This window comes from Dendrobates tinctorius, unplaced genomic scaffold (genome assembly GCF_039654945.1).
Source record: "Dendrobates tinctorius isolate UK_male_01 unplaced genomic scaffold, ASM3965494v1 ptg000208l, whole genome shotgun sequence".
NCBI lineage: Eukaryota > Metazoa > Chordata > Amphibia > Anura > Dendrobatidae > Dendrobates > Dendrobates tinctorius.
In genome coordinates this window covers 10,799,348-10,825,053 of record NW_027361875.1, presented here as the reverse complement: position 1 = coordinate 10,825,053, position 25,706 = coordinate 10,799,348, and the positions used below count along the sequence as shown (strand labels likewise).

At 46.7% G+C, this 25,706-nt stretch overlaps 2 protein-coding genes across 6 annotated transcripts in view; one reads left to right on the top strand and one right to left on the bottom strand.

The window, feature by feature from the left end:
• Positions 1-22,987, bottom strand: part of RALGAPA1 (Ral GTPase activating protein catalytic subunit alpha 1) — a 448,263-nt gene extending 425,276 nt beyond the window's left edge. For all 5 annotated transcript variants that reach the window (XM_073554214.1, XM_073554210.1, XM_073554212.1 and 2 more), the window contains exon 1: positions 22,705-22,987. In XM_073554214.1, coding sequence (XP_073410315.1) covers positions 22,705-22,810 — 106 coding nt within the window. In that variant the 5' untranslated portion in view covers positions 22,811-22,987. The remainder of the gene's footprint in view (positions 1-22,704) is intronic.
• The window catches only part of BRMS1L (BRMS1 like transcriptional repressor), a 66,826-nt gene continuing 62,488 nt past the window's right edge, over positions 21,369-25,706 (top strand). The window contains exon 1 of the mRNA XM_073554218.1: positions 21,369-21,436. The gene's annotated coding sequence lies outside the window, so the exon portion shown is untranslated. The remainder of the gene's footprint in view (positions 21,437-25,706) is intronic.

The window sequence follows — 25,706 nt, the reverse complement described above, 5'->3', positions numbered from 1 at the left end:
AATTAATATGGAGACTTGTCCGACATGGATCAAAAGGCCAGATTAATTTATCAATTTTAATCAATGGGTACATGAAAATATAAAGGATAGCACTCGGACGCTATCGGAGCGTCAACTGAGTGATACTGGATTTTTAGTGCCTTGTAGGCAGGAGAAAAGTGGATTCTTTTCTTGCATTTGAAAAAAGATGGAGCAAACATGGACGGTAAGCAGACACACAAATGAATGAAAAACGGATCTAAGACCACTTTTCATCAGTGGATGTATTTAATTTCTTGCACGTAAAAAAATCCAAAACCCACGTGTGTGAATGAAGATATATTTAAAGAGGATGTCCAGAAATATTTTTTATTTTTCTAAGGGCCTAAAATCTAATAGACAGGCAGTTGCTAACTGGTTGTACCCAGCGCCGGATCAGAACGATCATTGATTGCTTTTGCCGGAGATTCAGCTGCTCCACATCAACAGAACTGCTCTTCCACTCTGCTCTGCCGACATACATCATGCTGATTGACAGCCGGCTCTCCGCAGTTAGGCAGCAGGGAGCCAGCTGTCAATCAGCATGACGTCAGTCACATCCCATAAACAGAACAGAGCATAAAAGAAGCTGCTGCTCTCTCACCGTGAAGTCAGCAGAAGCCGCAGAATCGCTGTCAGGAGCGGTCAGTGACTTTTCTGTGCCACCATAGTCGTTAAGACCTAGACTTGGTCGTTTACTTAATAAAGCCACAAAACCTGCAGAAAAAACATCCTATAAGTAAAAAAAAAAAGCAGTCGATATAAAAAGAAAAGAACCAGGACTAACATATTGGCCCAATATGTCGGGTAAGGTAAAAAATGGTTAAAGTGCCTGGAGGACACGATAACATTCGTCGTCAGGTGTTACATACGGCACAAACATCAGCGCCGGCTGGAAACACAATGTAACATCATTGTAAAGAGGAAACTGAGCTTCCAATTAATATCTGATAAGATTCTGCAGCGATGTGGCCCCGGGGCCAGCACCTGGTACTGGGGGATCTGCAGGTATCCGGTGCCGGGGAGGCTGCGTCATTGTGGATGATAAATATTTACTGCCGTGTATCGCAGATGAGGATGTAGCAGATCACGGCAGCACATTTTCCTTTGTGCGCTAATTATATATAAGAGAGAACTGGGACTGAAGCCAAGCTGGTAGCGAGGAAGATGAGGACGCGGCGGTGCTGCACACACGGGGAGCGTGCGGAGGATCAGAGGAGCTCGCCGTATCTGCAGTGCTCCGGGCAGCGCAGAGCTGCTCATTTATTACTTTCTTACTGCCCAGCACTAGTATGAGCAGGCTGATTTTAATGCTTAACATCATTTTTGCATGGCGTGTAGACATTTGCAACCAAATTTTTTTTCTTTGCTAAACGGAGGCGCGAACACACATCTGAATAGATGCAGGAAAAACTATTTTTGCATTTAGAGCAATAAAAAAAATATCCCAAAAGTTACCTATATACGCAGCCCTCCATCACATGAGGCGGAGGACACAAGTTCAGAAAACGTTTTCCCCTGTCCCTCACTTTATAACTGGCCTGATCCTGTGGCTGATGTGTCTGCTAATAACATGACACAGATGAATTACTATTTAGCCACTTCACCGAAAATAGCCATCAAAGCAGCTTCAAGGTCACACTCAAATGAATCATTAGATTTAATAAAAAACAAAAAAAATATATATATACCGTATTTTCCAGCGTATAAGACTACCAGGTGTATAAGACGACCACCAACTTTTCCAGTTAAAATATAGCGTTTGGGATATACTCACCGTATAAGACTACCCCTCTTCCAATGGAAAAATTTTTTAAAAAAATCAGATTTGATTTCAATATGGTAATTTTAATTCAAATGCTTATGACATGCAGGTACTCAGGTACCGTACTTAGCAGGAAAAATGTCACTTATAAACATAAGGCTGTCACTTATACACATGTGTAATATAACAGTGCAAGTGGATTAAACTTTTCCTAATTCACTCTAAAGCTGAAAGGAAGGATAAGACAATAAACCCATGGGAGCTGCCATGCTGCTTGTTTTTTAAGCTGTCAACCAAACTGGAACTGATATTGATAGGAGGAAGATAACAAACAATAGAGACCGGGCAAGTCGAGTTAGCAACGGCCATCCTAACTACAAGCTACGGTACCGGTCTTTTACAGGTTTTGCTGGCGTGACAGTTTCCATTTAAAAGCCTTCAAAATCCTCCTGTTCGTCATCTGATATCATAAGTACATCAATGACATCTTGTGATACATCTGTAAGGCAGTCATCGTATGGACTGAATTCCGTATCAGATGGTGTGGGCTCAGCTTCGGCTTCCTCTTCATCTTGCCACAAGTAGTCGTCCTCCATACCATCTAATGAATTTGATATGCCACACTTCTTGAAAGACTTGATTACTGTTTCTGCATCAATATCATTCCAGGCTTCTATGGCAAACTTGCACAAAGCATCCAACTGTGGAGCATGCACGTTTCCTCCTTTTGTGAATGACTTTTCGCCGCTAACCATCCATTCATTCCACTGTTCTCGAATGCAATCTTTAAATGGCTTGTTTAGGCACACATCCAGTGGCTGTACCAACGATGTCAATCCTGCCGGAATCACTGCCGCATGTGTATTTAGTTTTGCTAGCCTTTGTTAGGTGCTGGGAGTTAAATGAGCCCTGAGCATATCCCACACCAGTAGACTACAGTTTTGAATAAGTCCACCTGGTCGCCTGCTCCATACATCATCAAGCCATAGCTTTACCCCTTCTTCATCCATCCAGCCTTTTTCATTCACATGTACAAAACAACCAACAGGGAACTTGCGTTTCGGCATTGTTTTTCTTTTAAAAATAATCATTGGTCTCAGTTTGGCGCCATCAGCTGTGCATCCTAACACCACTGTAAGGCTAAGTTCACACGTACCAGAACTCTCGCGGAAATTACCGCGAGAATTCCGGAATTCCATTCCGCGGGAAAAAAATCGCATTTTAAATTCCCGCGATTTTCCCACGGAAAAACTAGCATTTTGCAAGTGTATTTAGCTTGCAAAATGCTAGCGTTTTCCAAGCGATCTGTAGCATCGCTTGGAGAACTGATTGACAGGTTGGTCACACTCGTCAAACATAGTGTTTGACAAGTGTGACCAACTTTTTACTACTGAGGCTGCCTATGCAGCATCAATAGTAAAAGATAAAATGCAAAAAAAAAATAAAAAATGGTGTTATTCTTACCTTCCGACATCCCACGCAGCCGTTCCCAGTAATCCTTTGCGAAAATGCCTGCGATGGCGTCCGTTCTCGCAGGATCACAACGTCTCGCGGTAATTCGCGATGACGTCGCGCGAATGACCGCGAGACTTCGCAATCCCGCGAGAACGGACGCCATCGCGGGCATTTTCGCAAAGGATTACTGGGAACGGGAGCGTTGAGAGAAGCGGGAAGGCTGCGCGGGACGTCGGAAGGTGAGAATAACAATATTTTTTATTTTAAATTCTATTTTTTACAGGGATATGGTACCCAGAGCCCGGAGGACAGTCTCCTCTCCTCCGGACCGTGGGTACCATCTGCAAATGTTCTGCTTACTTTCCGCATGTTGTGCACAGCCACATGCGGGAAGTAAGCGGAACAATGCATTCCTATGGGTGCGGGATCGCCGCGATTCCGCAAATTAATGAGCATGCTGCGGTTTTTACTGCGAAGCGATTCCGCTGAGGTAAAAACCGCAGCATTAGCACAGCATTGCGGAATCCCATAGGAATGCATGGGATGCTTATTTTTCGCGGCAAAATCGCACGGTTAAAACCGCCGCGGAAACGCGAAAAAAACGCCACGTGTGAACTCAGCCTAGAACTGGACTTCTCATGCCCCATTGTTTTAATTAAAATTGTTTTTTTTACCTTTTTGATGGACAGTTCTATTTCCAATCATATCAAAATTCATTGGAGTCTCATCCATATTTCCAATATTACTTAACGGATAGCCATGTTTAGTGCGCTGCTTTATTACGTATTGATGGAAACTATTTAGCTTGCTAACAAGATCTGCAGGTAATTTTTGGGCAATTTTTGTCTTTTGCCTCAGTACCATATTATGCCTTGCCATGAACCTAGTACACCAGGATACAGTGGCCTTAAAGCTGTTGCTGTGATCTGGGTAAGATTTGGCCCACTGAAGTGCAAACAAACGGATTTGATTTCGTATCACTACATAACCCTTTTGGCGATGCTCATTCACCATGTCTGCTACATGTTTTTCAAGTTCTGGCCAATGTGGGGTGCCTCTTAATGCACACTTACCCCTCCTCGGCATACTCTTTAATGCTTTTTCATTTGCTTTCCAGTCCCGAACCATCTTTTCTGTTACTCCATATTGTCTTGCAGCAGCACAATTATTATGTTCCATGGCAAAGTTTACAACTTTAAGTTTAAGGCTATGTGCCCACGATGCGATTTTTAAGCGTTTTTTCTGCGATTTTCGGCGCAAAAACGTTTAAAAATCGTGTACAGAACGCCCCCCGTGCATTCTTATGGCATTCCGCACATGATGAGCTAATGCTGCGCTTTTTTCCGCGGCGGAAACGCATCGCGGAAAAAATCAAAGCATGCTCATTCTTTCGTGCGGAATCGCAAAGAATTGCCGCGATTCCGCACCCATAGGAATGCATGAGAATTGCTTACTTCCCGCATGTGGCTATGCTCACCATGCGGGAAGTTAAGCGTCTCATGTGCGGTTGGTACCCACGGTGTGGAGGAGAGGAGACTGTCCTCCAGGCACTGGATACCATACCCCTGTAAAAAAAAGAATAAAAAAATCGGGGTATATTTACCTTCCGACGTCCCTCGCTGCATTCCTGGCCTAAGCGTTCCCAGTAATGCTTTGCGGCAAGGTCCTGTGATGACGTGGTCTCGCGAGATCGCTATAGTAAGGCGAGACCAACGTCATCACAGGTCTCGCAAGGCATTACTGGGAACGCTGAGGCCGGGATGGCAGCGCGGGACGTCGGAAGGTAAATATACCCCGATTTTTTATTTTTTTATCATTTTATCTTTTACTATTGATGCCGCATAGGCAGCCTCAATAGTAAAAAGCTGCTCACACTTGTCAAACACTATGTTTGATGAGTGTGACCAACCTGTCAATCACTTTCCAAGCGATGCTTCAAATTACTTGGAAAGTGCTTGAGAAAATCGCGGCAAAATCGTGAACAGAATCGCGGTGAAATCGCTTGGAAAAAAACGCGCGATTTCTGGGAAGGAGTCCGGTTTTTAGTGTGCGTTTTAAAACGCTACGTGGGCACATAGCCTGAAACTGGCTTCATATTTCTTTCTTCTTGCTGGTGGAGCCATGATGGGGTTTAGCCTGCTGGTCATTTGTATTGTACTGTATGTACTGGTGAACAGGTACAGATACTGGTGAAGTACTGGTATCCAGAATACAACAGCCAGCCAATGTACCTTACCAGTGATTGGCCAGTTGTTGTATAAATCCTGCTTGGATTGGTCAGCTCTCCCTGCCTGCCCAGCCCCTCAGTGCCCAAGACAGAGTGCATCCCCTGTACCTATTACTGGTACCTCCAGAGAGCGCTGTGTCCAGAAAAACACCCGCCTGTGCTCCATCCTGCCCAGCCCCCTCCCCGTTCCCAAGACAGATTGCATCCCTTGTACTTCCAGCGCTGTGCCCAGAAAACCACACCTCTTTCATCCATCTGGCCTGTCATTGTTTCTCTGCCTCACACTCCTGAGGACTGAAGCAGTGCAGGCGCGCATGTGCACGATCCAAGTGAGAGAAGATACAAGGGCGGGACAGACAGATGAAAGAGGCGTGTCTTCGGGGCACAGCGCCGCCCTCCATATCCGGGACGCCAGCAGCTCGCTTCCCCGGTAAGGTGCCCCCTCGCCGCTCCCCCCACCATATGCGCCAACCGCCGACCCCTCCACAACCGCCATATAAAGCGACCGCCAACCGCAGCTGCTCCACAACTGCTGTATAAGGCGATACCGGCGTATAAGACGACCCCCGACTTTTTGACGGATTTTACGGGGTTAAAAAGTCATCTTATACACCGGAAAATACGGTATATACACACACACACTACCGTTCAAAAGTTTGGGGTCACCCAGACAATTTTGTGTTTTCCATGAAAACTCATACTTTTAATAATCAAATGAGTTGCCAAATGAATTTAAAATCTAGTCCAGACATTGACAAGGTTCGAAAAAAAGATTTTTATTTGAAATAATAATTTTCTCCTTCAAACTTTGCTTTCGTCAAAGAATGCTCCCTTTGCAGCAATTACAGCATTGCAGACCTTTGGCATTCTAGCAGTTAATTTGCTGAGGTAATCTGGAGAAATTTCACCCCATGCTTCCAGAAGCCCCTCCAACAAGTTGGTTTGGCTTGATGGGCACTTTTTGCGTACCATACGGTCAAGCTGCTCCCACAACAGCTCAATGGGGTTGAGATCTGGTGACTGTGCTGGCCACTCCATTACAGATAGGATACCAGCTGCCTGCTTCTTCCCTAAACAGTTCTTGCATAATTTGGAGGTGTGCTTTGGGTCATTATCCTGTTGTAGGATGAAATTGGTTCCAATCAAGCGCTTTCCACAGGGTATGGCATGGCGTTGCAAAATGGAGTAATAGCCTTCCTTATTCAAAATCCCTTTTACCTTGTACAAATCTCCCACTTTATCAGCACCAAAGCAACCCCAGGCCATCACATTACCTCCACCATGCTTGACAGATGGCGTCAGGCACTCTTCCAGCATCTTGTCAGTTGTTCTGCATCTCAGTATTGTTCTTCTGTGTGATCCAAACACCACAAACTTGGATTCGTCTGTCCATAACACTTTTTTCCAATCTTCCTCTGTCCAATGTCTGTGTTCTTTTGCCCATATTAATCTTTTCCTTTTATTAGTCAGTCTCAGATATGGCTTTTTCTTTGCCACTCTGCCCTGAAGGCCAGCATCCCAGAGTCGCCTCTTTGCTGTAGACGCTCACACTGGCGTTTTGCGTGTACTATTTAATGAAGCTGCCAGTTGAGGACCTGTGAGGCGTCGATTTCTCAAACTACAGACTCTAATGTACTTGTCTTGTTGCTCAGTTGTGCAGCTTGGCCTCCCTCTTCTCTTTCTACTCTGGTTAGAGCCTGTTTGTGCTCTCCTCTGAAGGGAGTAGTACACACCGTTGTAGGAAATCTTCAGTGAAAAAAATTGTGCTTTTCTTTCAAAAATAAGGAAATTTCTAAGTGACTCTAAACTTTTACACGGTAGTGTATATTTTTTTTCTTTAAAAGGGGTTTTCTGGGTTCAAAGATTATTGCTCCAAAGGCTGAAGCCCAGTTTTGGTTGATTAGCCATAGTGCTGTCACTGCTGCAGCCAATCAAATGAGCTCAGCAGCTCATGCCGTCTACATCATCTGTTTGTTTGTTTCTTTTGCCTCTCCGAGCCTCAGTGGTGTTATCTTTGAAAAGAAGAAACCCCTTTAAGGGGAATATCTGGGACTTACGTAAAGGCCAATCTGCAAGATGTGCAGTATGCCCTAATGAGCCTATTCACACATCGCCGCTGACCCGTATAAGGAAAAACACAGACATGTTCTACTTTGGTCCAAGATTCCCCCATTCAAGAAACCTCAATCAGTTTATTGAAAATATGGATGAAACAGGTTAAAAAAAGGCTTTATAGAGTGGTGGTGCCCTCAGGACCCTCTGGCGCTGTGCCCTTGGGATCCTTTAGGGCGTGTCTGGGGATTTATTTTTTGCTTCATACTTACTGTCATTTCAGCAGTTTCCTTACCATCAGAGACAGGTTCACAGTGACAAGTAACACGTCTATACACCACTGATAACACAGGATCTAACAATATCAATAAATGATTGGGCAGCTGACCTTGCTCCCACAATGACCTCTGCACACGCTCATTAGACACATCAATACAAGAGGTAAGGTCAGGATCTGTTCATTGTGTCTTTGTACATGTGTTGCTTCCTGAAACAACAGGAAGCTAGAGTCTAAAAAATACATAGTAGCTGGTGTGAACATTGTAAGTCCCTATTTTTAATTTGTAATACGAATTGTAAAATATATATATATATATATATATATATATATATATATACACACACACACACACAAAAATGGGAATTAGACCTACTGGTAATTCTGTTTCCAGGTAGTCCCTCAGGACAGCACCATGGAGGTAGTCCTTCCTTGACCTATAGCGGGACAGGATCACTGAGAGGTTAAAAGGCCCCTCCCACCTTCAGTGTTTTTTGAAAGTACCACAGAAGGATGGATGGAAATGGTCTAAACGTGTCCTTACAAACACGTATGTAAGACCCCTTAATGGCTCAATCTCGAGCTATGTCGACCTGATGGATGAACAATCTGCCAGAAGATCGATCCCGTGCAAGCCTAGGGACAAACATAAGAGAGGGAACTAAGGCTGCTATCCTGAGGGACTACCTGGAAACAGAATTACCAGCAGGTCTAATTCCCTTTTTCCGTTACGTCCCTACGGACAGCACCATGGAGGATACCAAAGTAAAGGTCCCTGGGTGGGTACAGAAGCTCAAGGACCAAAGTCCCAGGCAAAAAACAGGTTAGATATAGAAATGATCTGAAAGATCAAAAGATATATAGATATCTAAAGAGAGCCACAAAAGATAACCACTGCAGTGAGTGTCTGATATACTGTATGTCTATAATGGCCAATTTCAGTATGAATGTGGTAAACAAGATATGGCGCAGAAAGCGAGAGTGAAACACACCCGTTGTACCCCAATACCAATAACGAACCGCAGTGAATTACAGTTATTGTGATAGATACATATAAACACCGCAGTCACAGAATAGGTTTAAAAAACTTTATTGCCCAGAAAAGAATGGTGATAGCCACAGCCACAATACCATGAGGACTGTACAGACCAGTAATCGCATTGGGACGTATGTACCCTACTCATCCAGGAGATCGTGTCTATTCCGAATCCTTGGATGTCTAAACCTCAAGTAAGGGTTGGATATTATTGAAACTAAGGAAATGCTCCATCTGGCAGGTAACATCTCCTGCCACTACCAACATCGGGCTTCTCCTTAGACGCGTTGAAAGGGAAATGTGGATCATCACTCCTGTGTTACTGATGTTAGACACAGGGGGTCTGGACTCTGGAATTGATGAGAGTAAGTCATGTGTGTGTGTGTGTGGGGGGAGGGGGGGGTTGTTGGTAAAAATCCTATATATTATATCCTAAAAGGCAATCTTCTTCGAGATATTTATACACCCCGACTGCCATGGTGAGAGGAACCACACTCTATAACTAGAGGGAAGTAGGTTTCCTCCCATCACAGAGGGGACTGTCTACTGCTATGGGTTCTCAACTGTAAGAGTCCTGGGATACAGCTTCTTTTACCTTAGGAGCCCTGACTGCTGTAAGAGCAGGGGGTAAGGAATCCTCTGCCACATGACGCAGAGCTGCTGATTCGCCACAAGGTACAGAAGGCAGAGATGCCGTCCGAGGTAAATGTAACATAACAGATTTATCGGACAAGAATCTGTATACCGGGTGTTGATCAAGGAATCTAGTCCGACTGCCCTATGTGGAGTCGGGAAGGATTCTTTTCTTCCACATCGTGGGACTTCCTGAACCCGGAACAGTAGTATGTCCATTTATAGGATGAACTCCAAAGATGTATGTCTCCCTATATAAGCTAACTATGAGAGAGACCTGCCTTTAGCACGCAAGGCAGTAACTCACTTGGGAGTTCTGTTCCAAACAGATGAAATGCTAAGTTACTAGGCCAATTCGAGCATAGCTAAGCTCAGTTGCAAAGAATGAAGCAACAGAAGCTTGATCTGGGTCCCAAAACACAAGGACTCTATAGCAGAGTTGGGGCCTGAGACAAAATGTGAAGTGGTAGGCCGACCATACAAGGTGCGGCCACGCAACAAGGCACAAGTCAGAAAGTGTAAATAAGAGGCCCACAGCCAGAGGCACAAAGCCACAACGGCCGAGGTACTATGAAGCACAGAGGTACTATGACACACAAATGACAGACCTTGAGGCACAGAGGCACCAAAGCATTATGATGCAATATGATGCACAGAAACCAGCTGCACAGAAGCACTATGATGCAATATGATGCACAAAGACACTATAGAGCACCATGATGCAATGTGATGCATAGAGGCACTATGAAGCACTATGATGTAATATAATGCACAAAGACACTATGAAGCGCTATGATGCAATATTATGCAATATGATGCATAGAGGCACTATGATTAGTGATGAGCGAGTAGCATCGTTGCTCGGGTCTCCCCGAGCATGCTCGGGTGTCCTCCGAATATTTTGGCTTGCTCAGAGATTTAGTTTTCGTTATCTCAGCTGCATGATTTGCGACTTGTAGACAGGCTGAATACATGTGGGAATTCCCTAACAAACAGGCATTCCACACATGTATTCAAGCTGTCTAGCAGTCGCAAATCATGCAGCTGAGACGAGGAAAACTAAGTCTCCGAGCATATCCAAATACTCGGAGACCACACGAGCATGCTTGGAAAAACATGAGCAACGAGTATACTCGCTCATCACTAACTATGATGCAATATGATGCACAAAGGCACCCTAATGCCATATGATGCAATATGATGTAGAGGCACTATGAAGCCATATGATGCACAGAGGCACAATGATGCCCTATAATGCAATATGATGCGCAGAGGCACAATGATGCCCTATCTAATATATAAAGCTCAATGTGGGTGTGTATGTATGTATGTATGTCCGGGATTGGCAACCGCACCGTCGCAGCTACAGCAACAAAATTTGGCACAGTCACACGTCTGGACCCTGAGAGTGTCCTAAGCTATGCTGTGAGGTGAAATTTTAACCCCGCGGGTTCCAATTCACCAAACAATTTTGCCCCTATCTACATAATGGGGAAAAAGTGTGAGTGTGTATCGAGACCCGCCCCTCATTATGATGTCATAATGGTTGCCATGGCGACGCTGATGTCATCATAGGTTGGGAGCCCCGCCGCTCATTATGATGTCATATGATGCCTGCACACACACACACAACCCCCGGCAGGCCCGCACAGACCCCCGGCAGGCCCGTACAGACCCCCGGCAGGCCCGTACAGACCCCCGGCAGGCCCGTACAGACCCCCGGCAGGCCCGCACAGACCCCCGGCAGGCCCGCACAGACCGCGCATCATGATGACATCATTTCAGCAGCCAATCACAGCCACAACACTGGCTCATTGCATTATGGGAACTTCCGATTCCGGTATCCGATATTGTAAAAATATCGGTACTCGGTATCGGAATTCCGATACAGCGAATATCGGCCGATACCCGATATTTGCAGTATCGGAATGCTCAACACTAGTGATGGGTATATGGGCACTGGACTATGGGATGGAGGATATGTATGACGGGTATATGGGCACGGGACTATGGGATGGAGGATATGTATGATGAGTATATGGGCATGGGACTATGAGATGAAGGATGTGTGATGGGTATATGGGCACTCGACTATGGGATGGCGAATATGTATGATGGGTATATGGGCATGGGACTATGGGATGGAGGATGTGTGATGGGTATACGGGCACTCGACTATGGGATGGAGGATATGTACGATGGGTATATGGGCACGGGCCTATGGGATGGTGGATATGTATAATGGGTATATGGGCACGGGACTATGGGATGGAGGATAATTACAATTTGTTATAACTAACCACAGTTAGTTACTATGCCTGGGCAGCGCCGGGCTCTTCAGCTAGTAATGCAATATGATGCATAGAGGCACTATGATGCAATATGACGCACAGAGGCAATATGATGCATAGAGGCAATAAGATGCAATATGATGCATAAAGTCACTATGATGCACGGAGTCAATATGATGCACAGAGGCACTAAGATGCAATATGATGCACAGAGGCACTATGATGCAATATCATGCACAGAGGCAATATGATGCATAGAGGCACTAAGATACACAGATGCACTATGATGCAGTATGATGCAATAAGCTGCCCAGAGGCACTATGATAATAATAATCTTTATTTATACAGCGCCAACATATTCCGCAGCGCTTTACAGTTTAACAGTTTCAAAACACAAGTTATAAGTAACAACGTTAACAATACAATTAAAGCAAAATAAGACAAAATAAGACGACCCTGCTCGTGAGAGCTTACAATCTACAATGAGGTGAGGGAGATACAAAGTACAGGTGTGTATTTACAATTGCATATTTACAATGAAGGTCCAGCCATCTTGAGGGAGTGAAGGATGGATGGAGAAAGTGAATGGGCTATACACGCACACTTACACATAGAATTACTTTGATTAGTGAAAGTGATAAGCCACTCTGAACAAATGTGTTTTGAGGGAGCGCCTAAAACTATGCAAATTGTGGTTAGTCCTATTTTCTTGGGGTAGAGCATTCCAGATGATAGGAGCAGCACGGGAGAAGTCTTGGAGTCGGGAGTGGGAGGTACGGATTAGTGCAGAGATTAGTCGAAAGTCATTTGCAGAGCGCAGCGATCGGCTAGCCCGATAGACAGAAATGAGGGAGGAGATGTAGGGGGTGCCGTACCGTGGAGAGCTTTGTGGGTGAGAACAAGTACTTTGAATTGGATCCTATAATGAATGGGCAGCCAGTGTAATGACTGACGAAGAGCGGACACGTCCGAGTACCGATTAGCCAGATGGACGACCCTGGCTGCTGCATTAAGTATGAACTGGAGAGGGGATAGTCGAGTGACGAGGAGGCCAATTAAAGGGAATCTGTCACCCGTTTTTACGGCTTGCAGCTGCTGGCATAGACATCGGGGGCTTATCTACAGCATTCTGTAATGCTGTAGATAAGCCTCCGATGTAACCTGAAAGAGCAGAGTCCTGCAGTGCGCAGGCGTCGGGAGAGGTCCGGCGCCTGCGCACTGCAGAATTCTACTCTGCCCTCAACAGGGCAGAGCAGTTCGCTTGCGCCGCAGCCATTACAGGACGAGAGAAGAGGATGTCATCGCATGAAGAAGGGAGGCGTCGGACCGGACCGCAACACCCACCGGACCGGACCGCCCATCCCGGTGAGTATAATATAACGTGTTTTTCTTATCTTTCAGGTTACATCGGAGGCTTATCTACAGCATTACAGAATGCTGTAGATAAGCCCCCGATGTCTATGCCAGCAGCTGCAAGCCGAAAAAAAGGGAGACAGATTCCCTTTAATAGAGCGTTGCAGTAATCCAGGCGGGAGTGGATCAATGCTACAGTGAGGGCTTTTGATGTTTCCATGGTGAGAAAAGGGCGGATTCTAGAGATGTTCTTTAGGTGTAAGCGGCAAGAACGGGCAAGAGATTGTATATGGGATGTGAAGGAGAGATTGGTGTCAAACATAACACCCAGACAGCGCGCCTGCTGCCGGGGTGTTATTGTGGTACCAACCACAGAGAGGGAAATGTCAGATTTAGGGAGGTTAGTAGATGGCGGGAGCAGAAGAAGTTCAGTTTTGGAGAGGTTGAGTTTCAGATAGAGAGTGGACATGATATTGGAGACTGCAGACAATCACTGGCGTTCTGTAGTGCAGAGGGGGTAAGGTCAGGGAAAGACGTATATAGTTGTGTGTCATCAGCATAAAGATGGTACCGAAAGACAAATCTGCTTGATGTAATATGATGCACAGACTACAGACATGCTTGAAGGTGCCAAACGAGAGACCAGGCCCAGTTACATCCAAGAGAGCAATCAGATATCCGGATAAACCTCCATTCTGAATACTACATCTCAATTGTCACACCAGCTCCACCTGAAGGAGCAAATTAATGAGCCGCAGCTGGAGGGCAGTCTTCATGGAGACCATGTGCTGCATTACCACCATGTGTCCAGCCGTAAGGGTCTGTGAAGACATGGCCTGCAACTAACTCAGGTCACATCATGAGATGTAGCCTGGACATATGGCCTTACTATAGTCTAGAGGCCTAGCTGCTTATATGTGAAAACACATCTCAGCACTTGAGGCTCTAGGCCCGGCTTTGGCACAAAGGCATGAGACTTGCATCAGCCCAGAGGCCTAGGCCATCAACACAACATTCCGATGTGCACTCACCTGTGCTGGTTCCATACCTGCTAGAAAAACAGGGGGAGCTCGTAACGCCAAGAGCCCACCATGGAGGGAAGCGGCGTCCCGTCAGGAATGTTGCATTACTGCCAATGATTTCCTCTCCTGTGCCCCACGAGATCCAGGAAACTAACCTGTTGCCTGTCTCGTTCCGCACTTTCACGTTCCGCCGTGGAATGCACACCGACCTTATAACCCGGCGCCCTGCTCTGACGTCACCGGAGGCGCGACGGCCTTCTCCACCGTGTGACTTCCGGAAGTAGCGGTGTTTTGCCGATCGGCATGCGAGCCGAGAGCCCCCATTGGGAGGAAGCGGCTCTACCCAGGAGCCTATCCACTCAACTGGTCTCTGTGGCTGAGGGACTCCCCACCGGGAAGTTTCAGCCCCGGGCTGCTTGACAGGGGGAAGGATTGGAAGCGCCACACGATTCCCCTGAGCCCATTGTGCAGGCTGGCTGTTGGCTGAGGAGCAGAGAGGTGTCAGCCACTGTCCGCTTGACAGGGGGAAGGGAAGGCCAAGACCCCCGATCCCTGAGACCGTCTGGTACAGCGACTGATGGCTGAGGGACCTCTACCCAGAGAGGAATCAGCCATGGACCGCCTGCCAGGGGGAAGGGAAAGCCGTAAAACGTCCACAAGCTATCTTCACTCTAGGAGCAACCTCTCATACAACCGTCCCCTGTTGGGACAGGAAAAACACTGGAGGGTAGAGATGGGAGGGGCCTTTTATCCTCTCTGTGATCCTGTCCCGCTATAGGTCAAGGAAGAACTACCTCCATGGTGCTGTCCGGAGGGACGTAATGGAAAACCTGATTTAAACAGCAGGACATTTTCTGACTACTGCTTCCATTTAATGCTTCCAAATTTGTAATTCCAGTGAACATCAATGTTACACAAATGATTGAAATTCCTTTGGCAGGGGTACGATATTTAATTCTTTTTTTGGTAACAAACAACTAAAATATAATCCATCATCTAATTGTTCACAGACATTGACCTTTCCCTCCAGCAAAACACCAGATCTTTACAATGAATGGTCTGGGGAACATATTCCCATTTATCCCAGCGGGAGGTTCCCTAGGAGGGGCTGACAGCGCTGCCATCAGGCGGGGGGTATATGTATCATGTGCGCCAGCTGACATGTCATACAGGGACGACTCATGGAAAATTAAGGGGATTAATAATGTATCAGTCTCCCTTTTCCATAAGCCTCTGCTATACAGGTTTTCTCACTGGCTATTCAGGAAGACACGTTCTCCATTATCACACATAATGGTGCGTTGTTCTAGCACTTGTCATAATGATTGTGTGGTTTGTGTGGGAGATGACGACGTTTCATTCCCACATTCCCCATTACATTTGGTGCCATCTTTAAGAAAGAGTCATGACAAAATAATGACCTATTGTTTAAAGCAGGTTTTTTTGCTACTTTTTTTTTATTTTTGCCAATGTTATTTTTTTTCATATAACATTATTTAAAAAAATAAATAAATCTTGTGATTTTCACATTAGACTCATACATCCTGTCCTTTTACCAAGAGTTTTCAGCAGTCTCTTTATCAGCAGAGGTAGGCAACACCTCTATATAGATCATTCACAATAGGCGATGTCACAGCTGACCTGCTCCCCCTCCATTCATAGTTACGGTACCTTTGCACACGCTCATTAGATACATGAATAGAAAACACAGAGCCGGTATCTGTCTGACCTTTGTGGCTATGTACATGTGTTGTTTCCTGAGACAACAGGAAGTTACAAGTCTACATAATCCCCAGTGATCAGTGTCAAAATTGTAAGATTTGTACTTTTTATTTTAAATACAGATTGAAATATGTGGGACAAAGTTGGCAAAAATTTTAAATATTTTACATAAAAATCTGATTTATACAATAAGTCATTTTTTGATGTCCTGAAGTTCAGATACACACAACCCAACACAAAGGGTGATCATAGAAACCCTCAAGACTAACCACACACGACCTCAACACATCGGGTGATCATAGATGTCCTAAAGTGCAGCCACACATGATCAAACACATAGTGATCATAGATGTCCTGTGCTCCGGCTACATATGACCAGGGCTGTGGAGTCGGTAAGCCAAACCTGCGACTCCGACTCCTCAATTTCCCTTACACCGACTCCGACTCCAACTCCGACTCCACGACTCCGACTCCCACACATATTGCTTATATTTAAGTGAAAAATTTATTGTAGTACAATGTGAACCTCAGACATTTAATCATTTTTATGATCCAATAATCAAGATATTTAGATAGAACAGAATATATATTGGTGTACTACCCGGTTTTCATTCTTTTTGGTACAGATACGATATGGATAGACAGATATGGATAAATGGATAGATAGAGCAGATTTCTAATCTGCTTTTGCTATTGAGTAACATTATCTATGAGCTCAAAAACCTTTCAGGTGATGCAGTTTTTTAAAAAGATGATCAGCTTTTGCAGCTGAAAAACGCATCCTCAAAAAACACAGGAAAAACGCTGTGCGTGAATGTAGCCTTAGATCAGGAATAGAACAGCCATTTATAGAACATTTCATAACTTTCCCAAACTCCTATGAAAAAATATTTAGCACATTCTGCATTGAACTACTGTACCCAATTTATTATATATTTTAGGAGTCGGAGTCGGTCCATTTTATACCGACTCCAACTCCGACTCCGACTCCACCAAAATGAGCACCGACTCCGACTCCACGACTCCGACTCCACAGCCCTGCATATGATCCCAACAAATGGGGTCAACATAGAAATTCTGAACTTCGGCCAAGCAAGACCCTAATGCAAAGCGGAGTCACGTCTCACGGATGGTGATCACAGATATTCTCAAGTGCGGCCATACATGACCCTTAACACAAAGGGTAATCAGAGATGGCCTGAACTCTGGTCACACTTGACCCTAATGTGACGCTGAGTCACTTTGCACGGATAACAGTGAGTCGGGGGAAGTCAAGGCATCCGAGGTCAACAGCGGTAGTAGAGTACATCATAAACAAAGAGAGACAAAGGTGTAGTCATGACAGAGTCCAGGGTCAGAATTCCAAGAGGGTAGCGGATCAAGACAAAGGAGGCAGGCAAATGAATGGTGAAAGGCAAATCTAAGGTTGGGCAACAAAGATGAGACTATAAGAACTCAGAGCACAAAGCACGCACACACCACTTGAGCTAAGCTACAACTGGCAATGTTCTAATCATTACATGGCTATTTAGCTGACTGGCAATCACCCAGAACGGGAGACACCCAGAGGAAACCCTACAGGCCTGACCAAAGAGGACATTCACAATACTGAAAGCTCAGCATGCTCCTGATCCTATAAGACATCTGGGCTGTCACTCACAGCGTTCTTATGAATCGTGACACCCAACACACAGGGCTATCATAAATGTCCTGAAGTGTGGCAATACACAACCCCAACACAATGGGATGATCATACATGACCTGAAGGGTGGTCATGCATGACCCCAACACATCGTGATCAGAGAAGTCATGAAGTTCAACCATACACAACTCCAACACACAAGGTGATCAAAGGTCAAGTATGAACTCCCCAACACGTGGGTGATCAAAGATGTCCTGAAGTTCAGCCATACACAACCCCAATACAGAGGGTGATCATATATGACCTTAAGTGCGGTCATGCATTACCCTAACACACGGGTGATCAAAGATGTCCTGAAGTGCAACCATGCCCAAACCCAACATAGAGGGTGATCATACCCAACTCCAACACAAGGGTGATCATTCATGTGAGTGCAGCCATACACAACTGCAACACAGGGGGTGATCACAGATGTCCTGAAGTCCAGGTATGTGCAACCCCTACACAGAGGATGATCATATATGTCCTGAAGTCTGGCCATACCCAACTCCAACACACGGGTGATCATACATTCAAGTGCGGTCATGCATGACCCTAACACACGGGTGATCAAAGCTGTCCTGAAGCGCAGCCATACACAACCCCAACACACGAGGTGATCAAAGGTCAAGTATGAACACCCCAACACAAGGGTGATCAAAGATGTCCTGAAGTGCAGCCATACACAACCCCAACACAGGGGGAGATCATACATGTGATGAAGTGCAGCCATACACAACCCCAACACACAGGGTGATCAGAGATGTCCATGAAGTGCGGTCATGCACAACCCCAAAACAGAGGGTGATCATACACGTCCTGAAGTCTGGCCAGACACAACCCCAACACATGGGGTAATCAGAGATGTCCTGAAGTTTGACAATACACAACACTAACACATGGGGTAATCAGAGATGTTGTGAAGTCCGACCATACAGAACCACAACACATAGGTGATCAAAGATATCTGTGCAGCCATACACAACCCCAACACATGGGTGATCAGAGATGCCCTGAAGGGCAGCCATACACAACCCCAACACACGGGGTCATCAGAGATGCCCTGAAGAGCAGCCATACACAACCCCAACACACGAGGTGATCATAGATGTCCTGAAGTGCAGCCATACACAACCACAACACACGGGTGATCATATGTGTCCTGAAGTCCGACCATACATATCCCAACATATAGGTGATCATACATGTTCTGAAGTGTAGCCATACACAACCTCAACATACGGGGTGATCATAGATGTCCTGAAGTGCAGCCATACACTCTTCATAACTTCCTTATCTACTAAATACTGCAAAGAGTCATCATCAAAATATTTCCAGAAAAGGACAAAATTACAAAAACTATACAAAACAGACCTAAATGTCCCTCACAATATGAGAACCTCCATAGACCTCAACAGGAAGAAAACTATAAAGCTGGACCCCCGCAGTGCACTGACAATTCACCAACTATCTGTTAGGGACGGCGGAACGCACCAAATATAAATAATAGTAGGTGCGTTCGCCGCCCGGGGTCCACCGTGCGGTAGGTGACAAGACCGCTGCTGAACAATGGCAGATGCACCTAGTAGGTGCGGTACTGCGCTCGGGTTAACGTCACCCGAACGCTAAGGGCGGCTCCGTACAAACACAGAGTCGCTTGGCGAACACTAAAGCAAAGGCGCGGGCCCTGTTAGCGTCACAGAGGCCTGCGTGTGGCGTCGCAGCCGCGAACACCAATAGCTGCTGTTACTACAGCGCAGCGGCAGAGAAAGCCGCAAGCGTCGGCGCCGAGGACCGGGAGCCGATGGACACTAGTGTAGGCGTGGAGCAAGTGGCTTGTAGCTTGCCACAACCCTGGAGCTGACTATACACACTCAGCCACCACTTGTAATATCAGAGGGTAGGGGTTTCATAATGAGTCAGACACCAGTCCATGCATCCATCACCATACACACACAGAATAATATGCTACACTAGCGCATGGCCGAGCCGCCATGCGGGGCTTTTATAGCCATGCGCTTCCGGGACCTTCCAATACTTTGGGAAGGACCAATCAGATCCGACACAGGACCTGCACATGTGACCCCTGCTCTCCACTGAGAGGGCACGTTGCGGGCATGCCCAGTAGCACGGCACGAGGACTTAGCCTCTGGAGCAGTTCCCTGCAAAGCAGGTTGCACTGCCATTGCTGCACCGGAGGTGGCAGCAACATCCAGGCTCACAGAACGAATCTGAGGAGAATGCCTGGGCTCGCCGTGATTGCTGAGCAGGAGTCCGAGCGGTCAGAGGAGAATGGGAGACCGCAGGATGTCTGGCTCTGGATTCCTGCTGCGCAGTGCCAGGAATCCGACGCCTAACACTATCCTGCAGGACTCCTGGACTGGGAAACGCCAATCATCCATAATGACTCCCGTGACCATGGCGGCCGATTGCTGCCATCACATGTTGTATTGCTATGGATGACGGTCAGGTGGAGAAACATCTTTTCCAATCAGAAAAATTCTAAATCCAAGTCTCCAGAATGACTGAAGCTGGAAACTACAAGAAATCACCGGGAGAGACGCAACATCACTGATTTCCCGTGTACGCAAGATTTTGAGGGGATGAGGATTGACCCTAAGCAGACCCAAGGATTTGTCTCCAAAAGTAAGAAGACTGAGTTCACACTGAGGTTTTCGGAGGCAGAAAAACCTTATGAAATGTTTGACGGGAATTTACTTCTGGAAACATTTATTTTATTTTTAGGAGGCATTTTTTTCCTGCATCTTTTTCACTTTAGTGTCAAGTTTTATGTCAGTGTGAACCTAGCCTTTTACTTTACTCCATGATGGTGTTGTACAACTTTAAGAGGGTTGTCCACCTTTGGGGAGAATCTTTAAAAAAAATTTTGCTACGTGAATGCATGTAATTGGGGCTAAAAATTACTTTTATAATTGAGTTTCATTAAAAATGTTGCACCATTGTCTCCTACAGTCTCTGTGTTACACTGTCTAATGTTGGCTGCAGAATGAGTGAACTGAGAATATGTTAGTGAGCGCTGACTGACGGGAAAGAGTAAAAGCCAAACCGTGATACATTTTTAATTAAATCCATTAGTGAAACTGATTTTCATCCCCTAAATATTCATGTAAATAAAAAAGGTCCACAAAAGTGGAGAAAGCTCTCTGGTCTGTAAAGACAGTTTTACCCTGGGCAGAAATTGGAGAAACTGCAACTTTCCCGTACCAACACATGCACGATGTGGATTGTGAATAAAAAGAGAGAGAAGCCGGCGCTGCCTGTGGTCAGATCGCAATACATAAAGTGCATATGCACATAGTCCTTTCTAACTGTATTTCAAAATCAGACATTTAGCAAACAATTGATCAGTTCTTTGAGCCACCCCACCATGCCAAGGCATTCTCATATGGGGCAGTCCTATTCTATGTTTTTTATACTCGCTGTGCCATTATGGCCTCCTAAATGTAAACGTGGAGGGGTGACTCCAAGAATTGATCAATTGTTTGCTAAATGTCTCATTTTGAAATACAGTTAGAAATGAATATGTGCATATGCACTTTATGTATTGTGTTCTGACCTTAGGCAGCGCTGGCTTCTCTCTCTTTTTTATTTGATGTTGGTTTGTGGCTGACCACCACTGTTGCCGTGAGCGCTGGGTTATGCACGCCATTCTTTCTGTGTTCATTGTGATTGATCTAGGCTGCTGCACACACACACACAGCAGCCCTGCCCTGCCCCAGGCTCTGTTTGATTGTGCACCTGTGTCTGGGCCTGTTTCACCCTTCATCTGTGGTGGCTGGTCAGTGTGGAGGTTGGACCTGAAATGTCTATGTCCGGACCTGGTCAGCCTTTATCTGCGCTTGCCCTTTCTGGCGCCATGGGAGTGATTCAGAAACGCTTCAGGTACAGTTTGCATTTAATGTGGTCTTGCTTTTAATACATTTAGGAGGCCGTAATGGAACAGCGAATATAAAAAACATAGAGTACGACTGCCCCATATGAGATTGAGCCACCCTGCCATGTCAAGGCAAAGAACTGATCAATTATTTGCTAAATGTCTCATTTTTGAAGTACAGTTAGAAAGGACTATGTGCATATGCACTTTATGTATTGCGTGCTGACCATAGGCAGCGCTGGCTTCTCTCTCTTTTTTATTTGATGTGGATTGTGGAATCAGTCCAGAAAGGATGAAAACTATGGGATCATCAGATGGAGAAACATCATCAGTAATTCTCTCCCCAGGTGTCAGCGATCACTGGGGGACTCGGCACCATCACCATCCACGTTATACTGCAGGAACCCGAACTCATCCCAAGTCCTAAACAATGCGCCTCCTGGTGGCGACAGACTGCTCCCTCCAACATCAAGGGTCCACAACATGATCGGCTCCTGGCCACAGAGCCACTACAGGACGATCTGACTGCAGTGTGGCTCCTCACCTCCGGGGGGCAATATTTCTAGGCTACAGTAAGAGTTAAAGGGATTGTCCAGGATTTCAAAATATTGTCTATGATAAATAGATCCCCAATATATACCCATCCCCCTCCCGGCCCCACTGCGCTCTGATTACCTCCCAGCAGTGATGACATCACAAACACCCATGTGATCTCTGCAGCCAATCGTTGGCCTCGCTCCCACCACTCAGGACAGTGATTGACCACAGTGGTCATGTGGGTGGAAGTCATCACTGAGGGATGTAAATAAAAATCAACGGGGGCGACCGAAGGCTCCAGGGGAGTAACAAGCAGGCGAGTGCTGGAGATCGCTTTAGTTTACTGCATTTTCTGCCGTCAGACACATTTTTGTTATTCCATGAAAAATCCCTTTAAGTCGATGACAGACACTAATGCAACCAAGTCTGTGCAGGGACAGAGCCTGAGGGTCCTCCTGCTAAAGGGGGGTAAGAAGTTGGTGTCAGAGATGGTAAAACCTCTGCCCTGACACCTATGAAAGCCCCCCAAGTGTGTAGAGACCCAGATAGGGCGGTGTCGCTTTGTTTCACATCGTCGGTGTGTGGCTCCTGATTGATTACTGATGTCTGTCGCACGATCGGCAGCGATCAGATGATTTAAGGAGTTTGGGCTCATCACAGACCCCGGTCGCCCGCCATCCTCCATGTATCCCCCCCAGTACCCGACCCCCCCGACCATCCATCCTTCCCTGCCTCTCACCAATCACGATCCTCAGATGCTTCAGCCGGGTCAGGACATCCTTTTTGGGCTCCAGCACTTTTTGGGTTGATTTCTTCACATCCCCGTGAGTCTTTTTAGAGAACATCCCGGATGAGAGGAGGAAGACTCCCCCGGGTGTCTCCCCTCCAGGTAACGATATGTACGGGCTTCCTGAGGAGAGGACGCGGACAGCCCCGGTCCCAGGGAGAGGATGGGAGGGGTGCGGGTGTCCCCGCTCTGACAGCAGCAGGTTACACAGCTATATCCAACATGGCCGCCCCCGTCTGACTCCAGCATAACAAAGCAATCGAGCGCCGAGCAATGCACCGTCCGCTGCTGCCATCTTGCGTCCAAAATGTATTTATACGAGGTGAAGTCAGGAGGATGGCAGCTCGTGTAACTGCACAGTGTGCACAGGTCAGCCCCATCCTGTTATCTGCTTCACCCAGGACAATCCAGGACTCGGGAGATCATCATGGGTCACACAGCTTCATATCAGTGGGATCCTGTGACAAAATAGAACAGGCCTCATTCAGACAAGCGACTGTGTGTGAAACGAACTGGTGCATTTCTTGACAATTAGCTCCAGTTGTCAGTAACGCTGTATAATAGTTCCTCGGGGGTGGGCTTATCATCAGGACCTGAGAGGTAAGGGGGGGCGACCACCGCCACCTCCAAAAATGCATAAAAAAGGGCATTACGACCAGTTATTGGTTCTCTCTGGTCACAAAGAGGTTAAAAGACCAGGAGCAGCTCCTCACTGTGGCCCCCAGTACATAGGGACACGGTCTGTGTAGAAGGAGGCAAATAAATCTTCACGCACTGGGATTGAGGGGCCGGGTTATTATCAGATTTGTGCTTTATTTCGTCTAGTTTTTGGTATTTTATTATTTAAATTTACGCTTTTATTTTAGTCTATTTTATACATTCGCCCTTTCTTTATTTGTGCTCCTGTCCCCTCCCCCACCATGTGCACCTGTCCCTTCCCCCACCATACGCACCTTTCCCCTCCCCCACCATGTGCTCCTGTCCCGTCCCCCATGTGCTCCTGTCCCCTCCCCCACCATACACTCCTGCCCCCTACCCCACCATACGCTCCTGTCCCCTTCCCACCATACGCTCCTGTCCCCTTCCCACCATACGCTCCTGTCCCCTCCTCCACCATATTCTTCTCCTCCTCCCTCACCATACACTCCTGCCCCCTCCCTCACCATACACTCCTGCCCCCTCCCCCACCATACACTCCTGCCCCCTCCCCCACCATACGCTCCTGTCCCCTCCTCCACCATACGCTTCTCCTCTCCCACCATACTCTCCTCCCCCTCCCTCAACATATGCTCCTGTCCCCTCCCCCACCATGTGCTCCTGTCCCCCACTATGTGCTCCTATCCCCTCCCCCACCATACGCTCCTGTACTCTCCCCACCATATGCTGCTCCTCCCCTCACCACCGCCGGCACCTGGATCGCCTGCACCGGAGCAGAGGCCGCACCGCCAGGAGGCCCCAGGTACGTCAGATGTCCCTCCACCTGGGAAGGCCCTGGGGTGCACCACAGCTGCAGCGGCTGGCCAGGTTGTGCTAGACTTGGCCTGGGACCGGGATGACTGTCTCCAGGGGGAAACATCTGGACCCCTGGCGGTGGTGCCACGGGCCCCAGTGGGCGAGGGCCGGTCCCGGGAAGAGCGGGAGGGTGAAGAGAACTGGGCAGGGTGCTGGGTCACCATCCGACAGCTGGCAGCGGAATACCGGGAGAGAGAGCAGAGAAAGAAGGCTGTGTTGGGCCCGGATCTGGCCCGGAAGGAGAGGGCCCGTGCAGGTCATCATGGCCCCCGGGATGCAGCCGGATGGGGGCAAGTGCTGAACGTAAACAAAGAAAGGGGTTTTGGATTTATTGCGGACCCCAAACGAATTAGTGACTTATTCTTTAACAGGAGGGATGTTGAGCCACATCTGAGGAAGGGACATCCTGACAGAGACCTGCAGCCTGGGGAGTATGTGACATTCACCCGGCATGAGGGGCTCAGAGGGTGGTATGCCCTGAATGTACGTCGCATTCCAGGAGAATTTATTGAGAGGTACAAGCCAAAGCGACCTGTTGCTGCCCCTCCACCCACAGTTGCCACCCCGACTGCACAGGTACCTGCTTCCAGGAACCAGGCAGCTCTTGCATCAGCTCCAGCCCGGCAGCCCAGACCAAAGATCCCTGGCTTGGCACCGTGGCAAGAGGAGTACTTAAAGATTGCCAACGACTACTTTGAATCTGGTAGCAGTTCCAGTTCAGCTTCCAGAACCCCAGGAGGGGATCAGCACTAGAAAACTTTCCAAATCTTGTTACCCAGGAGGGTTTGTTCGCACCAGTTATGCCTTTTTGTTGTCATGTTTTTCTGGTAGCACTTTTGTTGCCTAGTTTTTGCAATGGCAGCGTTTTCCCAATTTGAACTAGCGATCATGAACTTGGAGTGATCCAAAAACTTTTATTGTAAATAGTTGCACCTCTTTAGGTGCCCTCTCTTGGTTTTACATATAGAGACACTTTGCGAAGATAATGTTTTTGCATGGACACTTTTCGAAGATGATGTCTACCTCAAGGGACACTGCAAGAAATCCCGGCTGGGAGCGGTGTCCAGCACTTACAAGAATAATTGTTGAATGTTTTACTGTGAAGTGTTTGATAATGTGTTTTACAAGAGTATTAGTAACTGAGAAATGGCTTTTATAGAAAAATTAGGAATGTCTGATCTAGAGATGAGTGATGTGAATAAAGAATTTAAAGTGACAGGTGACAGACCAGGTATTTGTGGTCAGCGTCTTGCGTGTAGAGAAAGAAAGGAAAATGTGTTACAGAGAATAGCACTTTGAATTGAGAATTGCGCGTGGAATTAAAAATTTTAGATAGAATTTAAGATGAGTACCTCCTATACTAGGAAGATTAGTATAAGAAAAGCTTGTTATGCATTGCAAAATTTTTGTATGTTTCTTTGCTGTCTACTTTGTTATCTTGC